This window comes from Haemorhous mexicanus, chromosome 1, assembly GCF_027477595.1.
Source record: "Haemorhous mexicanus isolate bHaeMex1 chromosome 1, bHaeMex1.pri, whole genome shotgun sequence".
Taxonomy (NCBI): Eukaryota; Metazoa; Chordata; class Aves; order Passeriformes; family Fringillidae; genus Haemorhous; species Haemorhous mexicanus.
This window is the reverse complement of record NC_082341.1, coordinates 117500663-117521900: the sequence shown is the minus strand read 5'-3', so window position 1 is coordinate 117521900 and position 21238 is coordinate 117500663. Positions and strand designations below refer to the sequence as shown.

At 34.3% G+C, this 21238-nt stretch overlaps 1 protein-coding gene across 2 annotated transcripts in view; it reads right to left on the bottom strand.

The window, feature by feature from the left end:
- The window catches only part of SNTG1 (syntrophin gamma 1), a 317863-nt gene that overhangs the window by 137302 nt on the left and 159323 nt on the right, over positions 1-21238 (bottom strand). For both annotated transcript variants that reach the window (XM_059860474.1, XM_059860481.1), the window contains exons 3-4: positions 12018-12152; positions 901-957 (exon numbers count right to left, since the gene is read on the bottom strand). In XM_059860474.1, coding sequence (XP_059716457.1) covers positions 901-957; positions 12018-12152 — 192 coding nt within the window. The remainder of the gene's footprint in view (positions 1-900; positions 958-12017; positions 12153-21238) is intronic.

The following is a 21238-nucleotide window of genomic DNA, read 5'->3' as shown; positions in this document are numbered from 1 at the left end:
CGAGTGCACGAAGATATTTTTAAAAATTAATACTTCTATTCAGTCATATTCTTATCAATGACAACACAAATGCACATTAATCCTTCTTATGAGTCACTTATAAGGTCAGTTCCAGCAGATGTCATAGGAAAATCTATACTTTCACTTTATATGCGTAATTTAGGCCTCTTTGCATTCATGTGAAGTACACTTCATTTTTTCCATTGCTATCTTGAGACTGAGAACTGCTGTGTGTAGAAGATAAAATTAATCTTGTGTTGTCTACACTCTGACTCAAAGCTAAGGTACAGTTTTCAAAATCGTAGATTACAATGACAAAAATTATTAACCCTTCCTCCCTCTCCTAAAAAGGATCACCTACACTTGTAAATGTTCTTAAATCTTAGTGACAAAAGCAAAAACACAGTAACATGATAAAATGCTGTCTGAGCTTGATCTACACAAAAATAAACAATACAAGTATGCAATAACACTTTCTGTCCCACTAATGAATTGGAATGGATTAATGTGATATTCTTTGTAGCAGAATTGATGATGAACGTATCAGCTGTACCTTGTGCCTGCCACTGTAACTTAATTTTAGTTATTCAAAAATAACAAGTAAAATTAAACAGAAGCTGAACAAGTACAGTCTATACAGTTGAAAACACTTCACAACTCTTACATCAAACCTTATTACAGAGTTGGTCAGCCTGAATTTTAAGGGAACGATTGCCTTCTATTCCATAGGGCAGCACAGTTTTGGTTGCTTGCTGTAACAGTATCTAACATACAAGAATGTGTTTCCTGTCTTGTTTCTAGTCCTCTAAAATAGTTTGGACTCATTAACAGTAACATTTATTATATACAAAGACATGCTTTGTGTACTATGCAGTAAATAGACCAAAAATATCATCTTACCTTTATACTTAATCCAAATCCTCCTACAGTCTGTCTTCTAATTGTTACTGTTCTTTCCTGGAAAAAAGAAATCAAGTTTTGCTAGATTTAATGTCTTCTGCCAAAACAACTATATTCATACTTCACTAAGTTTTTTCAACATTGATTTTTGTTGTTTTAAAGAAGTTCTGAGTTCGTGAACTGAAAATCCCATGAAACCTATGCTCCACAAGAAAAAGACAAAGCCTGGAAGAAAAGAAGAGATCCTGTCTCAAAAAACAAAAAGCCAAATAATCATTTGTTCAATTCACACTATCCTAGCAAGTACTGCAATGTTTAAAAAACCCAGTACTCTGGAGTTGGACAATTATGGTACAACACATACATTTCAGAGGTTAAGACCTTGACTAGTCCTAAACTGGTCCCATCTGCAGGTTGATCAGTACATGTTGAAGTACACACAGTTCATTCCTGCAGTGCATTTCCCAATTCAGTTTCATCTGAAAGGAAAACAACTTGTGCATGCCAAGACCACTCATTGATGTTAACCAAAGCCTAACAAGTGCACACGTTGCATGAATACATTTCAAAGCACAGTAATGATCCAAATTAAAACAAAAACAAACAACAACAACAAAAAAACCCCAAAACCACCAGAAGCTAATACAACACCAGCCACTGTTGATCTCAGAGCAATGGTTTAAAGATCATAAACCATAACCTACAAATAATAAAAGCAGCCCATCTTTTTACTTTTATTTCTTGTCTAAAAATTTGTGCTGTAAAAACTGTAGGCTACTATCTGTCTCAGATATGAACATTTACATAAAAGACTTTTTTGGTTTTTTTCCTACTCTCTCTATAACTTTATAACTACAGATAATTTAGAATTGGTACATTTAGGTTGTGATAAAATAATGTATTTGCAGATATACCATATATCCAGATTCAGATATATCAATTTTGAAGATTTTTGAATGCTCTCTACATGTGGTTTAGATTTTATACTCATTTAATGACCTATATATCTATTGCACGGCATAAGTCTTCATGCATGTTACATTTAACTATATTTATTTCAGCACAATTAGCATAGATGGTCAGTGTCAATCAGACTTGAATAGATCATCAGAAATGTTGCAGTGACAGAAAGGATGAAATACATATATATGTATTTTTTTTATCCTTACTTCGTTTACAGAAAGGAAAGCAAAGGAGGTACCACATTAAAGTTTTGGAAAACCGTTATTTCAGAAATTTGGTGAAAATTAAGTCACTTTGTTTATTTTTTCACATCTGTGACAAATATGAACTGAGCAACTGTGGAAAGAGCAAGCATAAACTCATCCAATGTTTTGGACTGAAAGACAAAATGGATTGCCTAAAATGAGACTATCATTATTCATTTAGGCTAATGCTTGCAAAATACAAAATGCTTGCAAATATTAATTCTAAGAAAAAGATATATATTTTGCTGTTAAATAGCCAAACACCTCAATTTTTATTTTTAACATAAACCTCTAAAATGAAACTTTCATAATGCAGTTCCCACAGATTGGGTCGAGGCCACAGACTGAACACAGAAAACCTAGAAAACCTTTTGTCTGTCACAGTGTCAGATGCAGGTAATGGTGCTGACAATACATTCAGGATAAACCAATATAGGCCAAAGTCTCATGTGTGGTCTAAGCTGAGTTTACATAAATGAACAGAAAACACTCAGCTGTGGCTCCACTGGGAGCTATATTTTTCTTGTTAACTTTATCTTGTTTCCACCTCCAGCTTGTGCTGAACATGGGGTTAGGAACATGAACTTGACTTGTACACTCTAGTCAATATATTCTGTTATTTTTTGTTATACATGCTCAAATCAAATAGAACACACTTGTGCTAAGATGACATTGAAAAATAGGAACCTTTCACTAAACTGGCTTGAACTGGCTAGTGTTACACCAACCATGAATGGAATAAAGGACAACACATGGATTGAATTTCAAACAAAACAGTGAAAAATATGTAACTTCATAAAATTTCTAATTTGTAATGTTAAAAAAAAATTGTATATTTCATGTTATGTCAGTAGTCACCGTAAATAATGCCATCTGAACATATTCTAAGCTGAAGCCACATTTTTAAAAAACCTAATGGAAAACTATACTGAAGAATAGTTCTGTCCTTGTTGTCTTTCTTAGCCCAAAACACGCCTAAGTACCCATAAAAAAAGTACTCACATAAAAGAGTCAATAAAATACACTTTTTGGTTTTCAACAAAGGCAGAATGAAGACAGTCCTGAAAACACTTGATCCAGGGTCTTCTGTGAGTTTGCCAGTGCTGTCTGACAAAAAAACTAGAAAGATTTCACACTGGAGTTCAGTGTTACTTCTTTATGTTAAAAAAAATTGTGCTAACATGGAAGATTTCTAAATAGGCAAAACTGTATAGAAGTAAGGAAAGAAATCAGAAAAATGTCAAGACACTTTTTCAGCACAACATAATGTATCAGAGGGTTTTGTCTAGTATTTTTTCTAGTTTCTTTTCTATCTCCATTGAAATTTGATCTTGAATATTTTGGGACCAGACAGTTACTTAACTGAATTTCACTTCAAAAACATATTGCAAACTAGATTCACTTAAGTGATGTGTAATATGCAGGGAAGGCATTGTATTTAATCTAGACTAAGTCAACACACATCTCAGTTTTACAATAAAGAAATAATACTTTGCTTATTTGTAGAATTACATTTTCTTTACATCAAGTTAGCTAACAATAACAAACAAGCAAATGACCTTCAAAAGTACAAATCAGAATTACATACAAGTTGAAAATTTCTTTACTAAACCATCAATAATCCCCTAGTCTGCAATTTAAAACCCCATATAAACCTCATAGTGAAACAGCATTTCCAGAACAGTTAGAAGCATCAGACATTTCAGACACCTGAATTTTGGTTTGGGACAAAGCCCCAGCTCTAATCAGCCATTTTTCCATGCAAGTTTATTTTTGTAATCGATAAAGAAAAATAAACACATTCAATCCTGGCAGGTCAAAGCTGGTGTCCAAATTAGGTATTAATCAACTGCATCGAATATAGAGGCAGGATGTCAAATTTAGCTTGAAAAAGATAAATTCATCCCTTTTTACTTACAAAGTACCTTGAATCGGTATTTTGATGACAGATACTTGCTTTGAAATGTTTTGGCAGAAAACTCCTTTGTCTAAGTAAGTTTTACCTTTTGATTTGCACATGTTATATCTCATGTAACCCCCAAAAACCCCAAACCAAGTTTAATTTTCAGTGCCATTTTCAACCCAGCTGAATGGAATATACCTTGCCAGCAAAGCAATCTATTTTAATGTAAAGTACTTTTACTATAATGATTAATGCACAAAATAAATATAACCAGAAATCTGAAGCAAATTATTTTGTTCTGATGCCTTTAATTAGAATTTCAAGTGAACAACAATAATATAATGCTTTTCTCTGGTCTAATGGCTTTAAGTTCTTTAAAAGATTTATAACTATGCATTAATAAAACACAGCAAGAACTCTGGAGGCAAAAAATTTTGTACAAGCAACAAAGTTCTCTAAGTATCCTGACTGACTATTTTGTTGTTCAGGTTAAAAATACTCTGTTCTATTGATTCTCTATTAATATTTTTATGCTTTCCCCTCTTTTTGCACCACATGATATACTATGAATTTGCAGTGGTTTTGCAAATTCCAAAAGCAACTTCATTTCCAAGTTTACAAAATAAAACTTGATTGAGATGAAAAGATACTTAGTTCACTATCAAGACTACACAAAGTTTTCTGTGAGCTTGTAATTCCATTTTCACATTTGTTATCTACATTATATCAAACAGAAGGAAGGTTAGAGCTCCTATGACTCTTAAAAGCAAGATTCAGAGTAGTGTTCTTGCTGTTTCCTGGAACAGAACAAAATTAGTTATCATTTTATTGAAAAACACAAAGCTGCTGCCATGCTGTCAGCATTTTCCATGTGTCTCAGTAAATTGACGGGAAAGGACAGCAAAGAGTTTTGCCAAAAAAAAAAAAAAATTCTTCCTCAGAGCTATGCAGTGAAAGAGAAACAATGTGTTTTAGGCTTTCAGTAAAGAGCTACTAAAATTTCTTAAAATCCATATGATCTTCTGGGGAACATAAATGTCATTGTAAGTAAGATCAGAAGTGAAGAATGACCATGTGAGCACAGAGCAACATAAATAGCGAGGGAAAGAAAACACAGAATCCTAGGTAATCATTACCTATTTATATTTAGTCAAGAGTTAATGTTATTTTTAAGTTACATCTTGGAGCACAGGAAAAATTCAAGTATTTCATACTGAATGGTATATGATGTAAAAAAAAGTTTATAATTACTTAACAGACTCTTAAAAATATTTTGTTAGCAATCTTTTCAAACTATCTATCTTGTATAATACAAAGCAGTCATCTAATGGGATCTAATAATCTAATACTGTGTCTCAATGAAAGAAGTCAAATATATGTTGAACAAAAGGTTGAAGAAACTTCAAAAATCTTAACAAAACTGAGCTAACAGCATGTGAAACTTAAAAATACCATTTCTCAACCTTTTTCCCAGTGTGTGGTTATTCATGTGGTGAGTCTGGATATTCATCTTACAAGAGTAAAGGTATAAAGAATTAGTTTGCCTAGGTACAGACAGAAAACATGACCTCTCTTCAGAGGATTAGAAGAGAGACCAAGGTATTTTACATATGGAAGAAGATGATAAAAAGCTGAAAGTTTTGCAGCACAAAACAGGAGGCGGGGAAAAAAGGAATAGACATGGAGAGGAATCTACAATAGTACAGTGACATGGAAAGATGTAGGAGGAAAAAAAGGAGGAAAATATTAGAACACACATTTTAAAATGTAATAGTATAAAGATAAAATCAATACATTGGCAGCAACTTCATAGATCAATCTGGTAACATTTGATGCCACAATACATTCAAGGCCACACTCTCAGATAGTTTATCAGCTATTAGTAATCCTACTACATTTTGAAATAAGAAAATATCATGAGGATTTGTAAAATTTGATTTATTCATTGCATACATTTTCAAGGTTTTAAGTCCTCTTTTTGGTAATGTTTTGCTCTTTCTTAGTGATATTTCTTTGGATTGATTTACCTGGGCAAGCTTTATACTCATTCTGAGTGTAAAGGACACAGGATACAGGTCAGTCACATTCCCAATTTGAATTAATAGTGTTAACAAGATTTGCCAGCAGACTTGCTCATCTGCTACCAACTTCCATCACCTAGCATTTGAAGCTTGTCTCATTATTTCAGTTCCTCGTACAACTGGAGGAGGTTGGCAGTGGGGTCAACAGCCAACCAGATTTCCTGCCTGGTCAACTGGAAATCCCCCTTCCCCTGCATCTGTGCTGGAAACTGAGGGTGGCCAAAACAGCGGTGTCACGCAGGCTGCTAACAGTGACTAGAATAAGAAAAAAGCTCTCAACCCTTCATACTTCATAATGTTTCTGGTCTGGCAGCTTACACTTGAAAGCTGAAACATTCACATAAATATCTATTTATAAAATTTCCACACATACGATTGATTCACTTCAGGAGGACTGCATTTCTTAGTACAGAAATAAAAGAGAAACAAACCTATGAACCCATGGTCACGATCTGAACTCCCACCAGGTTTCATAAGGAACATTCTCTGTAGTTTCCAGCTACTGCCTTACGTCATTCACTGCTATCAGTGTTTTAGGTTCTCTGAGTTTTCTCCGATTTGCAATATTTTTCTTTCTTTTGAAGGAAAAGCCTTCTTCCAATGAGGAAAAGTCATTATTTTCTTTCAAATCTGGCATTATAAATGGCATTTTTGACCTCGGCTGATTGCAATGCTTTTTACTTTTAAGTAGCTGCAGAAAAATAAGCTGCCTTAGGCTTTCCCTAAATAATCATATTTACATCTGTCAGGTTGTCACTTTAAAGCTGTCCAGATTGGCAGGGGAAAAAAGTTACCCCCATCTGATAGATACTTGACGACTTCAGTGCAAAAACGGATTCACTCCACTGAATAGCTGACAGATACCAAAAAGATAAAAAACCCCAAAGATTCTTACTGGTAGCTTTGTGAAGGTAACAAGAATGGAAAGTGCTTGAAAGGTGACCTATCTGTGCACATATTTGCAATTCTTTACAAGACAGGGATTTCCATTGTGGCATTGCTTATAATATTCAATCGCAAATCAGAATCAAAATTGTAAATAATGACAATAGAGAAAATAAGTCAAAACTATATTTTACCATTTTAAGCTTTTAATTTTTTCCTTCTATATCTATTCATTAAAATTGCTAATGTTAATTGAATCTTTTTTACCAATACTAAAATGTATGACAAGAAAATTAATAATTTTCAAAAGAGAATGATCCAATACAACAAATACAAAATTAATTCTCAGGAAATCTGAATAAAAAAAAAGAAATATTCAAGCAAGGAAAATGTAATGAATTCATGTGACTTCCCAGGCATATCATCCCAAAGTGAGGTGTTCTGTATTTAATTTTTTTCTTAAAAATTAATAACTTTATTATTTTTTAAAAATCAAGTAAAAAAATCTATTGTGTAAAGTTTTTGATTTAAAAGACTTTTTTACACAAAACTAAAAAAAATTTAGAAAATCTCTAGCAACTAATTTTTTTAATAGTTTATGGGCTTTGTATATATTTATGAATCTTTCAGCACTTGATTTCACAATAGCATACAGACAACCCTAAAAAGGAGACATAATTGGGTTTTTTATGCTTACAGTAAAAAAAAAAAAAAAAAAAAAAAAGACAGTGTGGTCAACAACGTCAGAAAACAGATCTGGCTCCAGTGATACATTTTGAGACAGCATTACATCCTGGCCTTAGTAAAGGTGTTTACTGAGAGTTTTTTTAATCACAAAACCAATTACAGTCCACAGGCTACATTTAGATACAATTGTATCAACCTCAGTTAAAAACTTGGACAAATGCCGCTCTACTCCTAGAGCTGTTGCTCTATCAATTCACAAAAAAAAAAAAAAAAAAAAAAAAAAAAAAAAAAAAAAAGAAAAATTCACTCACTTTTTATTAAAATTGAATTCTGATTGACCTTCACAGAAATTTTCCCCAAAGATCTTTAATTTAAAAATCAAACCCCTAAAAGAACTTCCTAATGTTTAATTAATTGATGCATTTACTACACAGCAGCATAGAAATAAATTGCTTGAAAGAAACGTGACTCAACTGCATGTTATCGTCAGGTGAGTTAGCAGTATTTTGTAAAATCTATGACCCTTTAAAAGAATATTTAAGAAAATTTTGTAAAAATGCAAACTATCCAGGTAGCTAACAATTATCCAGCTGCTCGCAGTTTATTTTGATTCTTTTAGAAAAAAGAGTAGCTGATTCAAACCATCCATTCTGTCACATGGTTCATTGTCAAATCTTTAATTTATGGATCTCACATGCACATAGAGTCTATGTATAGAAAAAATTCTGAGTACAATTAATGAACAAAATTTGTTAAAGAAAAGAAGCAAAAATCCACAGCTTCTTAAACAGATAAACTGCTTATCTTGTTATAGTGCAATAATCCTTTTCCTTGAATTTCAGATGTTCATGAAAGGTAAAAGAAACTGCAAGGATTAACTCTAAAATAAAAAAAAAAAATATTCTGGAATGGCAAATATCGAAACCTTTCCTAGGAACAAATTTACTTCAGATATGCCATACTTTAGGCTATCTCCTCTCCCATCATAATTTCCACCAAGTTAAACATTAGGCTATCCTGGTTGGTCCAGGCTATTTAAATATATGTCTAAAAAGAGTGGGAGCAGCTTCACTGGACATTGTTATATGGAATACCATACAGCAAACTTTTGTGAGCACAATTTCAAGTAATTAAAGAAATATTTTTAAAAGAATAGGTAAAGATATTCTACAATTCTGCCACAAATAGTGATGAGGTTCCTACATGGTTTAATTCAACTCTTTTTGGGACATTTTGTAGCTGCTCTGGGAGAAAAAGGTGTACCTGACCTAGGGGAGTAGAATCTTCCAACACAAGCCACTCCAACTGAGGCATACACTTCCCATAACACAAAACCTCTCTACAGGCAAGGAATTAATTTGGATCAGTAACAACACTGCCTTGTACACTTTGAGTTTCACAATATATTCTCATCCCACTTTTGGTCATTTGCACTGGAGCTCAAATCTACATTGGGTATCTGCTAGCAGCATAATGCTGAATCCATTACAACTCTTTCTCTTGGAAAGCAAGACTTTCTTATTGCACACAAAAATAAATATATTTAATACTTATTGATGCAACTGATGCTCAAATTTAGATGTAGTCCATGATCATTTCAGGGAGGGTTGATGTTGTATGGAATTGCTATAGGTATAATTGCTGCAGAACCCTCACTAATGCTTATCGTTTTTTTCAGCCCTCTAAAAAAACAGATGCTTTCCTTTTTAAGTGTATAACACTATTTATTTTGCTCATAAGCTTTTATGCATTTTATTTTCTTGCTCCAAACTGTACAAAACAAAAGAAGAAATAACGTTTCTTTTCACCTCTTTAGTTTTGGAAACTAGAACTGTCTAACACCAAAAGGAAGCGTTCCAAATTAAGAACTAGGTCCTTATCCCATATACTCACATTAAACAGCACTTCATTCCTAAGAAGCCATTGATTTTATTTAGATTATTCCACAGGATGCAGATCTGGATGCTGCTGGAACGTTAAGTGCCTGTTTAAAGACTGCCCTACACAGAGGAGCATGCAAATTGATTCAGACTCAACAAACAGAAGAGACACTGTTCTGAACTAGAAACACAGTAAGAGCCTTTCGTTCCATACCAGTGCAGCAGTGATAAAGCAAAACCTTCTAATCAAATTATTTAAAGATTATTTATTTAAACAGATTAAAAATTACTTTTACTGTAGCTACTTGTCTGTAAAATTTAGCAATACTATTGGTCCTCAGTTGCAAATTTTATTTTTATGCTTAAAGAGTTCATTCTCTGAGGCATGAAGTGTCAGCTGCTAATGAAATCCCTTGCTCTGTAGAATTCAGCTAAAAGAAAGATAAATGCAATCAGTTATCTAGAATGACAGAAAGAACAGAACAAAATGGACCAAACAAAGTAAAACAAAGGAAAAATAAGTAAACAAACAAATTAAACCTAATAAATTGGGAATAAAACTGAGGAAAAATAGGGAAAAAAAAAGGAAGCCTGTGGGACTTCTGTGATTATAGTATACAATCAAGATAATGATTCCAGATTATTCAAATTACCTGTGACAAAAGGACAGTTAACTGTCTGTGAATGCCTATCATCCTTAGTTGGAATGAACCTACTGCTAAAAAAACCTAGCCTTAATCCTAAAGGAAATCAGAGTACATTGTTCAAAAGTCACTACTCTAACAACGACACTTCCAGGAAAATAAACTCTGCATCAACACACTAATATCAATCAGGTAATGAGTTACAAATTAATATGCAAATAACATGGGGGAGTTTAACTGGAGAAGCAAATAATCCATTATTTTCTACAGAGCCTTTGCAAAACTAAGGAGAAATACTGTAAGAGAAAGCCTTGCTGTGAAAAGGGAAAAAAAATTAATATGCATTTCATGAAGATATTTAAATAACAAGTTCAGCAGGATATTACAGATATTACAGCAGAATAATGAAAGTCATATTTCTGAGTGATAAAATCTTTTAATAAATAAAGTCAGAATGGTGTGGGTGGAATAATGGTGCCACAGTGTATGTTGCTAATTGAACAACTACAGCTTGAGCTTGAACTCATAACTTCTTTCTCTCCTGGCTGCTGTATGTCCTGTCTGTTGAAGAACAAGGGACTCTGATTGGTAAAAGAAGCATCTATATTCCACATAAAGGATACAGACCTATATTAGCAAACTGCATTTGTTCAGCATGAAACAGTCAGAAGCTAATGTCAGATATGTCAAGCAAATAAACCCAGACTCTATGGAGTGTGTTCCTCTTGTTTCAGAGAAAAGCTCCAAAGAACTCACCTTGACATATTCATAATCATGACAAGGATAATTTGATACATTTTTTCATTAATCTTTCACACTCTTTGCACTGCTAACATTCTACCAAGTTGTTTTTCATTTGTGCTTTCTATCTTTTTATTGCGCTTGTATTCAGACATGCAAGTATGTGGCAACAGCAGCAATTAAATAATAAAACAGACATAATAGCATTAACAAAACATTTGTATGAACAGACATCACACTACTATGCCTCACAAGATTAAACATTAAATTCTATTATTATTTTATTTAGCTCAAAGGGAGACCAGAATGTTTATGATAGTTTCACACAAATCTTAAAAATACCTCTACAAAATATAATTACATTTTCTAAAAAAATTTCTATAGAAATTATTACTAAATGTTTTCCATTATTTTTGTACCTATCTCCTAATATTAAGTAAAAACTTTGCATTACAATAGCTCTAAACCCTACAGTATTATTCTGGATAAAATTTTACAGATCTTCCAAATAATTGTAGTTTCTCATGCACAAAATTCAATATGATGCTTAAATAAGGAATCTGACACATCAGGTAAAAACAGTAATACATAAAGCCCACTGTTCCATCTCTGTTAACATGACATGCTGTTAAAGCTAGTGACTCTCACAGCATTCCTGAAGTCTAGTGCTGGGCTACCACAGCAAAGAACCCAAGCAACAGGGGATAAAAGGTAACTCCTCTACCAGCAAAGCCCTGACATAATTATCTTATCAACTCCACAGACAATACTCAGATACAGAAGTACTGTGAGATATGCTTGTGTCATTCTTCCCACATTCATTGGCTCAAACACACAAGGGTGAGAGAAGAGAAACAGTGCTGCAGTCATGCATATACCTTATTATCGTATTGCTGCTTCTTAGATGAGTATTGCTAATATTTACTCACCAAAAAAGCATTAAAATACACTTGGTGTTAACAGTATAAAATGAAATACCAACCCATGAGAGCAAATGCACAGAGATGTGTTTATGCACTCGCACACACATACACAGAGCACTGTTTCTTTGTAAAGAACATCTTAAAGAAGGAAAAAAAACTACTTACACCAGAATAGAAAGGCTCACCAGACACACAGATCACATCCTGCTCCTGGATCATCAAAATATCTTTGGCTAAGTGCAGTCGCACTTTGAAAGGCTCCTGGTTACCATCCTGCAGCAAACAAACCCCTGTCTTTGTCTTTAAAGGAGGGAAAAAAGAAAAAGAAGTTATTTTCAGTTAGCACTTAAAATTGTTAGAAGTGATATTTTGAATAAGAATGCTTGATAGATAGGTACAGTCACCATAAACATGTTAACAAATACCCAAAACCTATTTTCAATGATCACTGTATTTACTGTGTTTGGACTACAAGAGAACAAATGTTACAGTAGTAAATATTAAAGGCAGATTTTGCAATAATAAGGTGTTACTTCACCCATGATGGTTTTGTGAAACTCCTTCCAAATTGCTTCAAATCAGCTGTGCTCTTTACTGTCTTTTCATTAAATGATGAAACACCCCACTTGGACACAAAATAAAAGCTGATCCTCTACATATTACACGATTTTTGGCACAAAATATGTATAATGATACCTCCAAAAGAGCCAGATGTGAGTATCAACAGCTATTGTCTGTGTCTGTGAACATAATATGGATTTAATTTTTTTAGGTTCGTTTTCAAATGAGGAAGAGCTAAAAATAGGAGAAAATAAAACAAAGACTAAAACTCCCTGTAGTAACTTACTTCTGGCTCCATTTCTGTATTTTACACTTATGGCTAAAGATCAGAAATTCTGCAGGATTCCTCAATATATAATAAATGATTTGCCAGCAATCAACAGTGCCTTTGTGGTAGCACCTACTTAGACTATCATTATACATGAGAGAGTGAGCACTGAAAAAGTTGGCATGTGAAAGTACCATCAGTATTTAATTTTCCCTGAAGGTTATGTTGAAAACAGCACTCTTTGTAACACTTGGACAAAATTCCTACTAGTAGAGCATTTTATTTAATATGAGAAATCTGCTTACAAACAGTCTAAAACATTCACCTTACAAGTAATTTATCAGCATAAGTATTTGCATAGATACAAATATAGATATAGATATAGATGATATAGCTATAGATATAGATATAGATAGATATGGATATGGATATAGATATAGATATAGATATAGATATAGATATAGATATAGATAGATAGATATAGATATAGATATAGATATAGATATAGATATAGATATAGATATAGATACATATGTATCTCAGATGAAAATTCACATTTAAAAAGTATTGAAAAACTTTGACTCATCAGTGCCAATAATAAAACCTTCACTATCTTCACAGAGGTCAGATTTCAATCAAACAACTGTAAAAAGTTGGCTTAAGAAGAGATCAAGGAAAGAAAAGTATTTCTCTGAACTTTAAGTGCCAAGGTTGACCTGGCTGAATCTGAGGGCTCTTTCTCAGACAAGAGTTTAAAAGAGGATTTGGAAGATCTCCCCATAATGTGCTCTTACATCCATAGCATGGACAGAACAAACACAAATATGGAACTGAGAGTAGGCCACTGGCAAAAGAGAAGTTTAAATTTCTCTCACAAGGTTTTAAAAGAGGTGGAAAGGTCGAGGACAATCTTTAAATAGTTCTATATAATGTTCTCCACTGACAAACTGTTCTGTCACTTCTGCTCCATACTCAACACTCAAAGTTCGGAAATTGTTTTTTCTTGGATGCCAGAAGCAAATGTGTATAACTCAGCCATGACTTTGAAAGGGGTTTTGACATTTTTTTAATTCTTTTTAATCTAGGTAAGAAGAAGAAAAGAATGAAGAGCACCATGCATTGAAATCACATTGAGGTCAGTCGAACCTCTGGTCAACATTCAACCTACACCATTTTTCTAATATTAAAGTGTCTTTTTTTTTTTGTTTTGATGTTTTGTTGTTTTTTTTTTGTTTTTGTGAACAGGATGAGACAGAAACTGATTAACGTACACAGACAAAATAAATGGATCACAGGAGTTAGGTTTTCAGTACCACCGAAAAATTCTCTCATATCATACATAAAATGTTACAATATTAAAATAAAGAGTGGTTATGCCCTTGGAACTTCTCCTTTACACACTAAGATGCCTCCTCTCTCCTTGAAGTTGTGAAGGAAGCAGTAAGTGACAATGGAAGTTGAACAATGTGGATTGTAAATAATTATGGTCAAATAAAGGGGCTGAAACTTAGAAAACACCTGTTTTCTGCAGTAAAGTTTGCAATATGCCTTTCCTCCTCCCTGGATAACTGGCAATAGAATAAATTCTGCCTCTCATACACTGGGTATAGTTAACTCTGCCTTACTTGATTGCACGTTTCTGATTTGGTCAATAACCTTATAAAATCTCTAGAGTCTTTCTGCAAAAGCTGAGGGGCTACTTTGTAGGAATTAGAGGCAACCACCGCAGGCACAATTAGACATTATAATAAAATTAAAATTCAAGTCAGTTTCCAAATGCATAGGAGCTGAGCTTATTCAGCCTGAACAAGCAAATCAAGCTTGGGAACAGCAAAATATTTTGGCCCTTGGAAAGATTGATCACACAGACTCAGAGACCTTATTTACATCAGACATTCTAAAATGTAATGAACCACTTTACTGCTGTTGGGTTTTATGAAAGCTAGTTTACAATACAGTTCAAAATTAAATCTTCAATTATACTAGCTCCTTTCCTCTCCAACCTGACAGCTGCATTAACCATGGTAAAGAGAAGCATGTAGCTGAGTTTCATTAGGTAACTTCAAAAGAAGACCTTGAGAACAAAGACTGGAATTAATTGTTTCATTTTTGTCTGTTAAAACCTCCTTCTTGCTGCTCTCACCCACCCCCCTTCAAAGTATTCCACAAACTGAGTAAAATAAAGATGTGAGTTTCTTTTCCAGAGCTGGAAATTAGGGAAGACAACCTGTATACGTACTTTCATGTAAACTGCTGCGCACATCAACATTTTTATTCATGTGCCCAAAATTATAGTGCAAAATTATTCTGATCAGCTGTACAGCCTATAACCCTGCCCTCTCTTACATTTGAAGAGCTTAGATGGTGTGCACGTGTGTGTATATGTGTGCATGAGGTGTGAGAGTGCAGAGCTATGGCTGATACTAGCTTTTGTTCCTGACACCAATTTTTAAGAGCGTCCATGTGAGGCTGTGCTAAAACTTTTCCCTCCAAGCCTTTCCCATGTCACTGGCAGAGGGCTGAGCCCTACTCCTGTCTTACAGCAATGGGACACAAACAGCTCGTTGGCTGAGCTGCTGGGCCATGCAAGGCATCCTCTTGTGCTCAAACGTGATACACTGCATCACCCCACAGTACCCATGCAGAGAGAAGCAGAGTTCAGCTGATAACAGTTTGCTAAGCCAAAAAACCTTGACTGAGACCAAATCCCCAAAAACATCACCTTATTAATAGAGTTGGGCTCCTGTGCTGCAAAGATGGGAAGAAAACTGAGTGTTTGATGTTGCACATTTTTATGAAGCAGAGGAGGTATGTTAAGGAATGGATATGGAAGCACTGTAAAGAGGTGAAAGGGTTTCCATATGAGAGAAGAGCCTGTGCCTTCAAGCAAAAGCAGTGATGAAGGAAGGTAATGGTACCTAAGTAACAGATGCAGTGAATGTTGCACCCAAACAAGGCTGCTTCTGTCATCTCATTTCACAGTTTTCAGCTGAGTTAGATAAGAACACTGATGAGGCAAGAGCTGATGTCCTGGGAACTTCTTATATTATTATATATATATATATATATATATATATATATATATATAAAAATATATATAAAAATATATTTATATATATTATATATTCCTGAACTAATATAATTACAAGAGGGGCTGAAAACTGATCTCCCTTTGCTTCATCACACCAGCCTGTGGTGAACTTTCTGCTTCAGGTCACTACCAGAGAACAGTAGGAGTGGGCAGAGCCCTTAGGCAGACTGCTTTTCCAGAGAATACGGTCACACTCTGATCATTATTAGCAACAAGGCAATAAAAAAATGCCACTTAAAATTATACCCTGACTTACAGCACATTGCCCATAGGTGCTGTGTAAAATATCCGGCCTAAGGATTCCTTTCCTAAAAGGAATTTAGAAATTCTTACATACCAAAACAAATATTCCACATTTGTTAAATGGCCTTCACAAATATTTAAGAATTAATTTCAGGGAAAATACACATGAAAACTACAGCTCCTACATTTATACTAGCAGCAGGGTACCCACAAAACACATACCAAAATAAATACTGCAGGAGAAACATCATCAAAGTTACCTGTTGATTTAGAAGTAAACTTCCTGCAGAACTTCCAAAATATATTTTTTTTTTAATTTACCTGGCCTAAACAAGTCTGTTTGCAGATTTTCTGTTGATTTTCTTTTTCCATTTTATGACTGGTTTTTTTTCTTGTCATGTATGAAAAGGAAAAAAAAATCTAAAACCTTTCCTATGTTTTTGTTTTGTTCTCAAAGAGAGTTTCTCAGTCCTTCAGGCAATTTTAAATAATTGTAGTTTTCAAGAAATTTATTGTCCTTTCTGCTACTTTATCTTTGTATTTGGCTCTACAGTAATAAAAGAATTTATTAAGCTTTGCTTCTCATAGTTTCATATCAGCAGGAAGACTCCAACAAATATCCCAGAATAGTTTAGTCCACGAACAAGTGGAAGCAAGAAAGAGGGGTGGAAAAAACCAACTCAGCACATTTTCTATGCAAGGTGACCTGGATTTTTAGTTTCTACTTTGACTGTTATGCCCTAAAAGAAAGTAAGCCTCTGCAATTTGGTTTTAAGCCTTGAAATTTATTTCTACTATCAAGAACATGATAGCAGTAAGGAGAATGGGCTACAAAACTGCCTTAAATGTGTACCTAGCTCCTTCAGATTATTATCTACCCTTTTGGATGCTTATTTGAACTGAGGCTGACCTCTGAATATTTGGAGATATGCCTGTCACTGCTTCATAATCGTAAGTATAATAATAAAAAGGGAAATTGAATCAGAGGTTTAAGGAGGTAATGGCATTGGATTTAAGGAGGTAATAGCAATGGATCCAAGAGGCAGGAATATGTGTCAGAACCATATATGGGATGTTTTTTAAACAGTCCAGCTACACATTCTGTGGAGGTATTGCTAGCTTAAGTGAAAAGCCCTTATATTGTCAAAAACTGGAATGCAGCCCAGACACACAGGGATGTGTTCAGCTTGTCATTCAGAGGCTCTTCAATCAGATACCAACATTTTCCAATCCAAGGGACAGCAAGTCCATTCCTGCATATGAATTGTACACTGAAAGAACTGCAGAAAAATTCTGAATTTGGACTTGAACTTATTTTAATTTGATTTATCAGATATTTGCCAGGTAAGTATTTGCTGTAGTATTCTTTCTAAGTGATTTCATTGAAAGAATGAATTCTTATCAAGAAAGTCCTTATTTCAAACTGTCAGAAAATGTAAATTAGAAATTTGGAAAAAATATATATTGACATAAATATGTATATATATAAGCTTCTTACTAAGCTATGGTACTTTTTCAGAGAGAAAATTTTATTTTTCTGACACTTTAAGGATTCCACTTTGATGTCTGAGTTGCCAATGAGCTTACTGTGACTATGGAGTTGAACCCAAGAGGTAAGGTAATAAAGGCTTTTGTGAGAACATGTATGTTTCTTCAAATTTACTTCACCTATTGCATTCTAACAGATATTGTAAATTATGAGTCATTTTCCATCATGCCATTTTAAGGTTAAATCATGAGTTGAAGCTTCATTTAAGAAAAATCCCAGAAACCCACTGTATTTCTATCTAACAGGATTTATAAACAAAGGAAAGCATCAGCTTGGTCTGAAACGTGTGAATCAGAAAATGGCCTAGAGGTGACTAGAAACAGACCATACAAGTAGGTACCAATATTTAGGGAAGAAATTCGCAAGAAAGTTGAACATGGTTTAAAATTTAAAACACGTTTTGTTGCAGGAAAGACCCTTCCCCCCTGCAACTAGATGGATGTTGAAATAGAGGTCACTACACCTTTGAATAACAGAACATATCAAATTGTAAAGCTTGTGAAGTCTACAAGAATATTTGTAGAATTCATAAAGCACAGGACAAACAGTTTACCAATTCAAATTAATCCTTCAAAGAAACAATGGACACTACTGTGAAAACAAATGAATAGAGTGCAAGCAGGGCAATGAATGGGGTATTTATTAACCTCAGTAAGTTTGATGCTATACTTGGGCGGGGGGGGGGGGGGGTTGAGATAAGGAAAGCCAAGCTATTAGAAGTAAAGAATGAGATTTCAAAAAGTTAGAAAGCTGCTAATGAAGCTTGCTCATAAAGTACATGGAAAAGATGAACATAAAAAAAAAAAAAAATCACAGGGGAAGATGTTCTAATGCATTATAATCATCCCAAGTCTTCAATTTCAACAGAAGGATACTTTCACTGCAGAGGACAGTATTATGTCAGAGACTGAGGTTATCTTCCAAGAGATAGTTTTCAGAATATAGAATAAGGTCAAGTGAGTACAGGAGAGCATTTTAAGAACCAGTGACTCTGTGATTTATGCTCTTGTAAAGTTCAAAAAGCTTGGGATAAAGGGTAAAAGAGGAGCTGGATAGTCTTATGGTTTAGAAATTGTTAAATAGAAGAACCAAAAAAATTGATATATTTGCTGATCAGTGAGGGAAAATAGCATGGAATACTGAATAATGAAATATGAAATAGTGAAAAAAATTCCCACAAATAGCAAGCAGAGAAGCCACACACACAAACAAAAAAAAAAAAAAATCACCTTTTCAGATAACAGGTAGTTTCCCTTTAAAAATGTGTGTGTGTGTGTGTGTGTGTGTGTGTGTGTGTGTGTGTGTGTGTCTGTGTCTGTATCTGTGTCTGTGTGTGTGTCTGTGTGTGTGTAAGATGTCCTCTTTTTGTAGTACCATTTGAATTTTCTAGCATGGAAGTTATTTTCCTGCAGACTAAAACTACTTTTAGATGCCTTGAAAGGCAGCACAGCCTGAAGATAAGTTGCTTGGGCGAGAAAATAATCATTAGGATACTAGAAATCACTTTGAGATTAAAAAAAAACTCTACCTGTCTACATATCTGTGTTTAACCTCTCATCATAATAACCCTGACTGCTCCAATCAGATCTGCTGCAGGAACAGGTACCTATAAGGAGACAAGACCATTTCAGTGTCCAAATCTCAACTCAAATCTCACTAGTAGACACTAGAAGAAATTAGGGATGCATGAAAGCATCAGTACTATGAAAGAACTAAATTTCACTCAGAGACCTCCAGTGCACTAGAGCAGCAGTTAATTGAAAAGTAATTTGAGGAAAAAAATAGAGTATGTCATGGACACCATGAAAAACATGCTTTAGCCTCAGTGCATCTATGTGGAAAATTTTGGTTTTATGCTAATTGAAACTGAGCTCAAACCATTTACTGCCATTACTAAGGATGGAAGTACCAAGAAGAATCTGAGCTGCATTCACCAGTTTGGGAGAGCGATCTCAGCTCTTCTGCAGTGTAGTGGCTGCAGCACCAGGATATGCAGGTGAAAGGAAACAAAAAAGTGGAAGAGAAAGATCAGACAGCCAAGATGCTTCACAAAAGCTTTTACTGCCATTATCAAACACTTCTTAGTAACTATTCTTTGCAGTCTCCAGATTATGGAGTTTTTTTAGGATGGGTGGAATCATGCTCTCCTTCCCTTGTCTACCATGTAAGCTCTGTAAATCAGCAGATTTTTAAAGAGCTAAATTTGAAATCAATGCCTCCATTAGAAACTAGATTGAGAATGAAACAGATCTGTCAGTGTACTCGCACTGTAGAGGCTAAGACAGGACTCGTATGCCAAGTTGTCTTTCTGTGGCTGCTCTTGTCGTTATGTCTGCTGGACACAGAATGAAGTGAATTGCCACTAAATAGTCTATAGAGTTTAAAGAATAACAACATAAAAAAACTATGGAAAAGATACTAATCTCCCTCTTTATCTGAATAAGCATATTCAAAAAGAAATAATAATAATAATAATAATAATAATAATAATAATAATAATAATAATAATAATAATAATAAAACCCAAACCAAAATGCCCTAATAACATGCTTTAACTCTTGGGCAGCCATGAAGCAGTTAGGAAGTGGGACTACGTGATCATTGCAGGCTCCTTCCAACTGAAAATACTCTTTTTGAAAAGCCAAAACTCAAGATTAGTAAGAATGCTTTCTTCCATGCAAATAATTTGGGATATACTCCTATAGAATATACACCATGCATGCATCTTAGAGGTATTAAAGCCTGATATATATCATCCTGGGAAAACATCACAGTATTCCTTCCCAAAGGCAGGGCTCATTTTAATATTTCTTTTTAACCCTACTACTAGTTTCAGAATGCTGTCATGAGTTAGCGTTCTTTATCCTGCTTATTTTCTCTTCTCCCCTAATTTATTCCAACTGATTCTCAAGTCACTACTGGTTATAGCTGCAGTTATTTCTTGATTTTAGTGCTGTTCCAATCCCTTCATTTCTATTTTTTCATGGGATCATGGTCACACCTAAAGTTCTAGCCAGTTTTCTTGTTTCCAGTCCTACCTTCCTAAATGGTGTTTGTGATTTTTAGTGTACAGGTAATTGTCATGATTTTTAAATTATAATAATGCATAAAAATCATTACATAATTTGCTGCAAATGCTTCTCACTGTGTCTCAATTGCCGAAGTTGTTAAAATCCCATTAAAACAATTGTACATAGACAATCACTGAGTAAATAAGATGCCTTTGCTAATGCCTACAAATACATTTTATATGCTTTCTTTAAGGCAAATTATTATAAACACAGAAAGCACTTTCCTCATCTCTAGTGGAGGGGGACTGAAGTAATTTTCATTGACATTATGAAACTAATTCTAAGCAAAAATTACTCTTACCTCACTAAATTTGAATGGAATTTTTTTTTTATTTTGGTCATCTTCACAGCTTCCCTTCTCCCTACCCACTTTTCTCCCATACTTCTACATTTCCCCCTTGATTCTGCTGAGCAGCACCAGACACATTCCTGGCTCCATTGACATTTTGCTTCCTGTACAGGCTTTCAGATATAAACAATTTCAGGAAGAGCAAAGCTCACACAAAACATAGCTGCCTGCACCGACATTGTGCCTAAAGAGGTAAAATGGGAACAGAGGTGAGGTCTAGAGATGAATACACTTGAACAAATTCTTTCATCTTC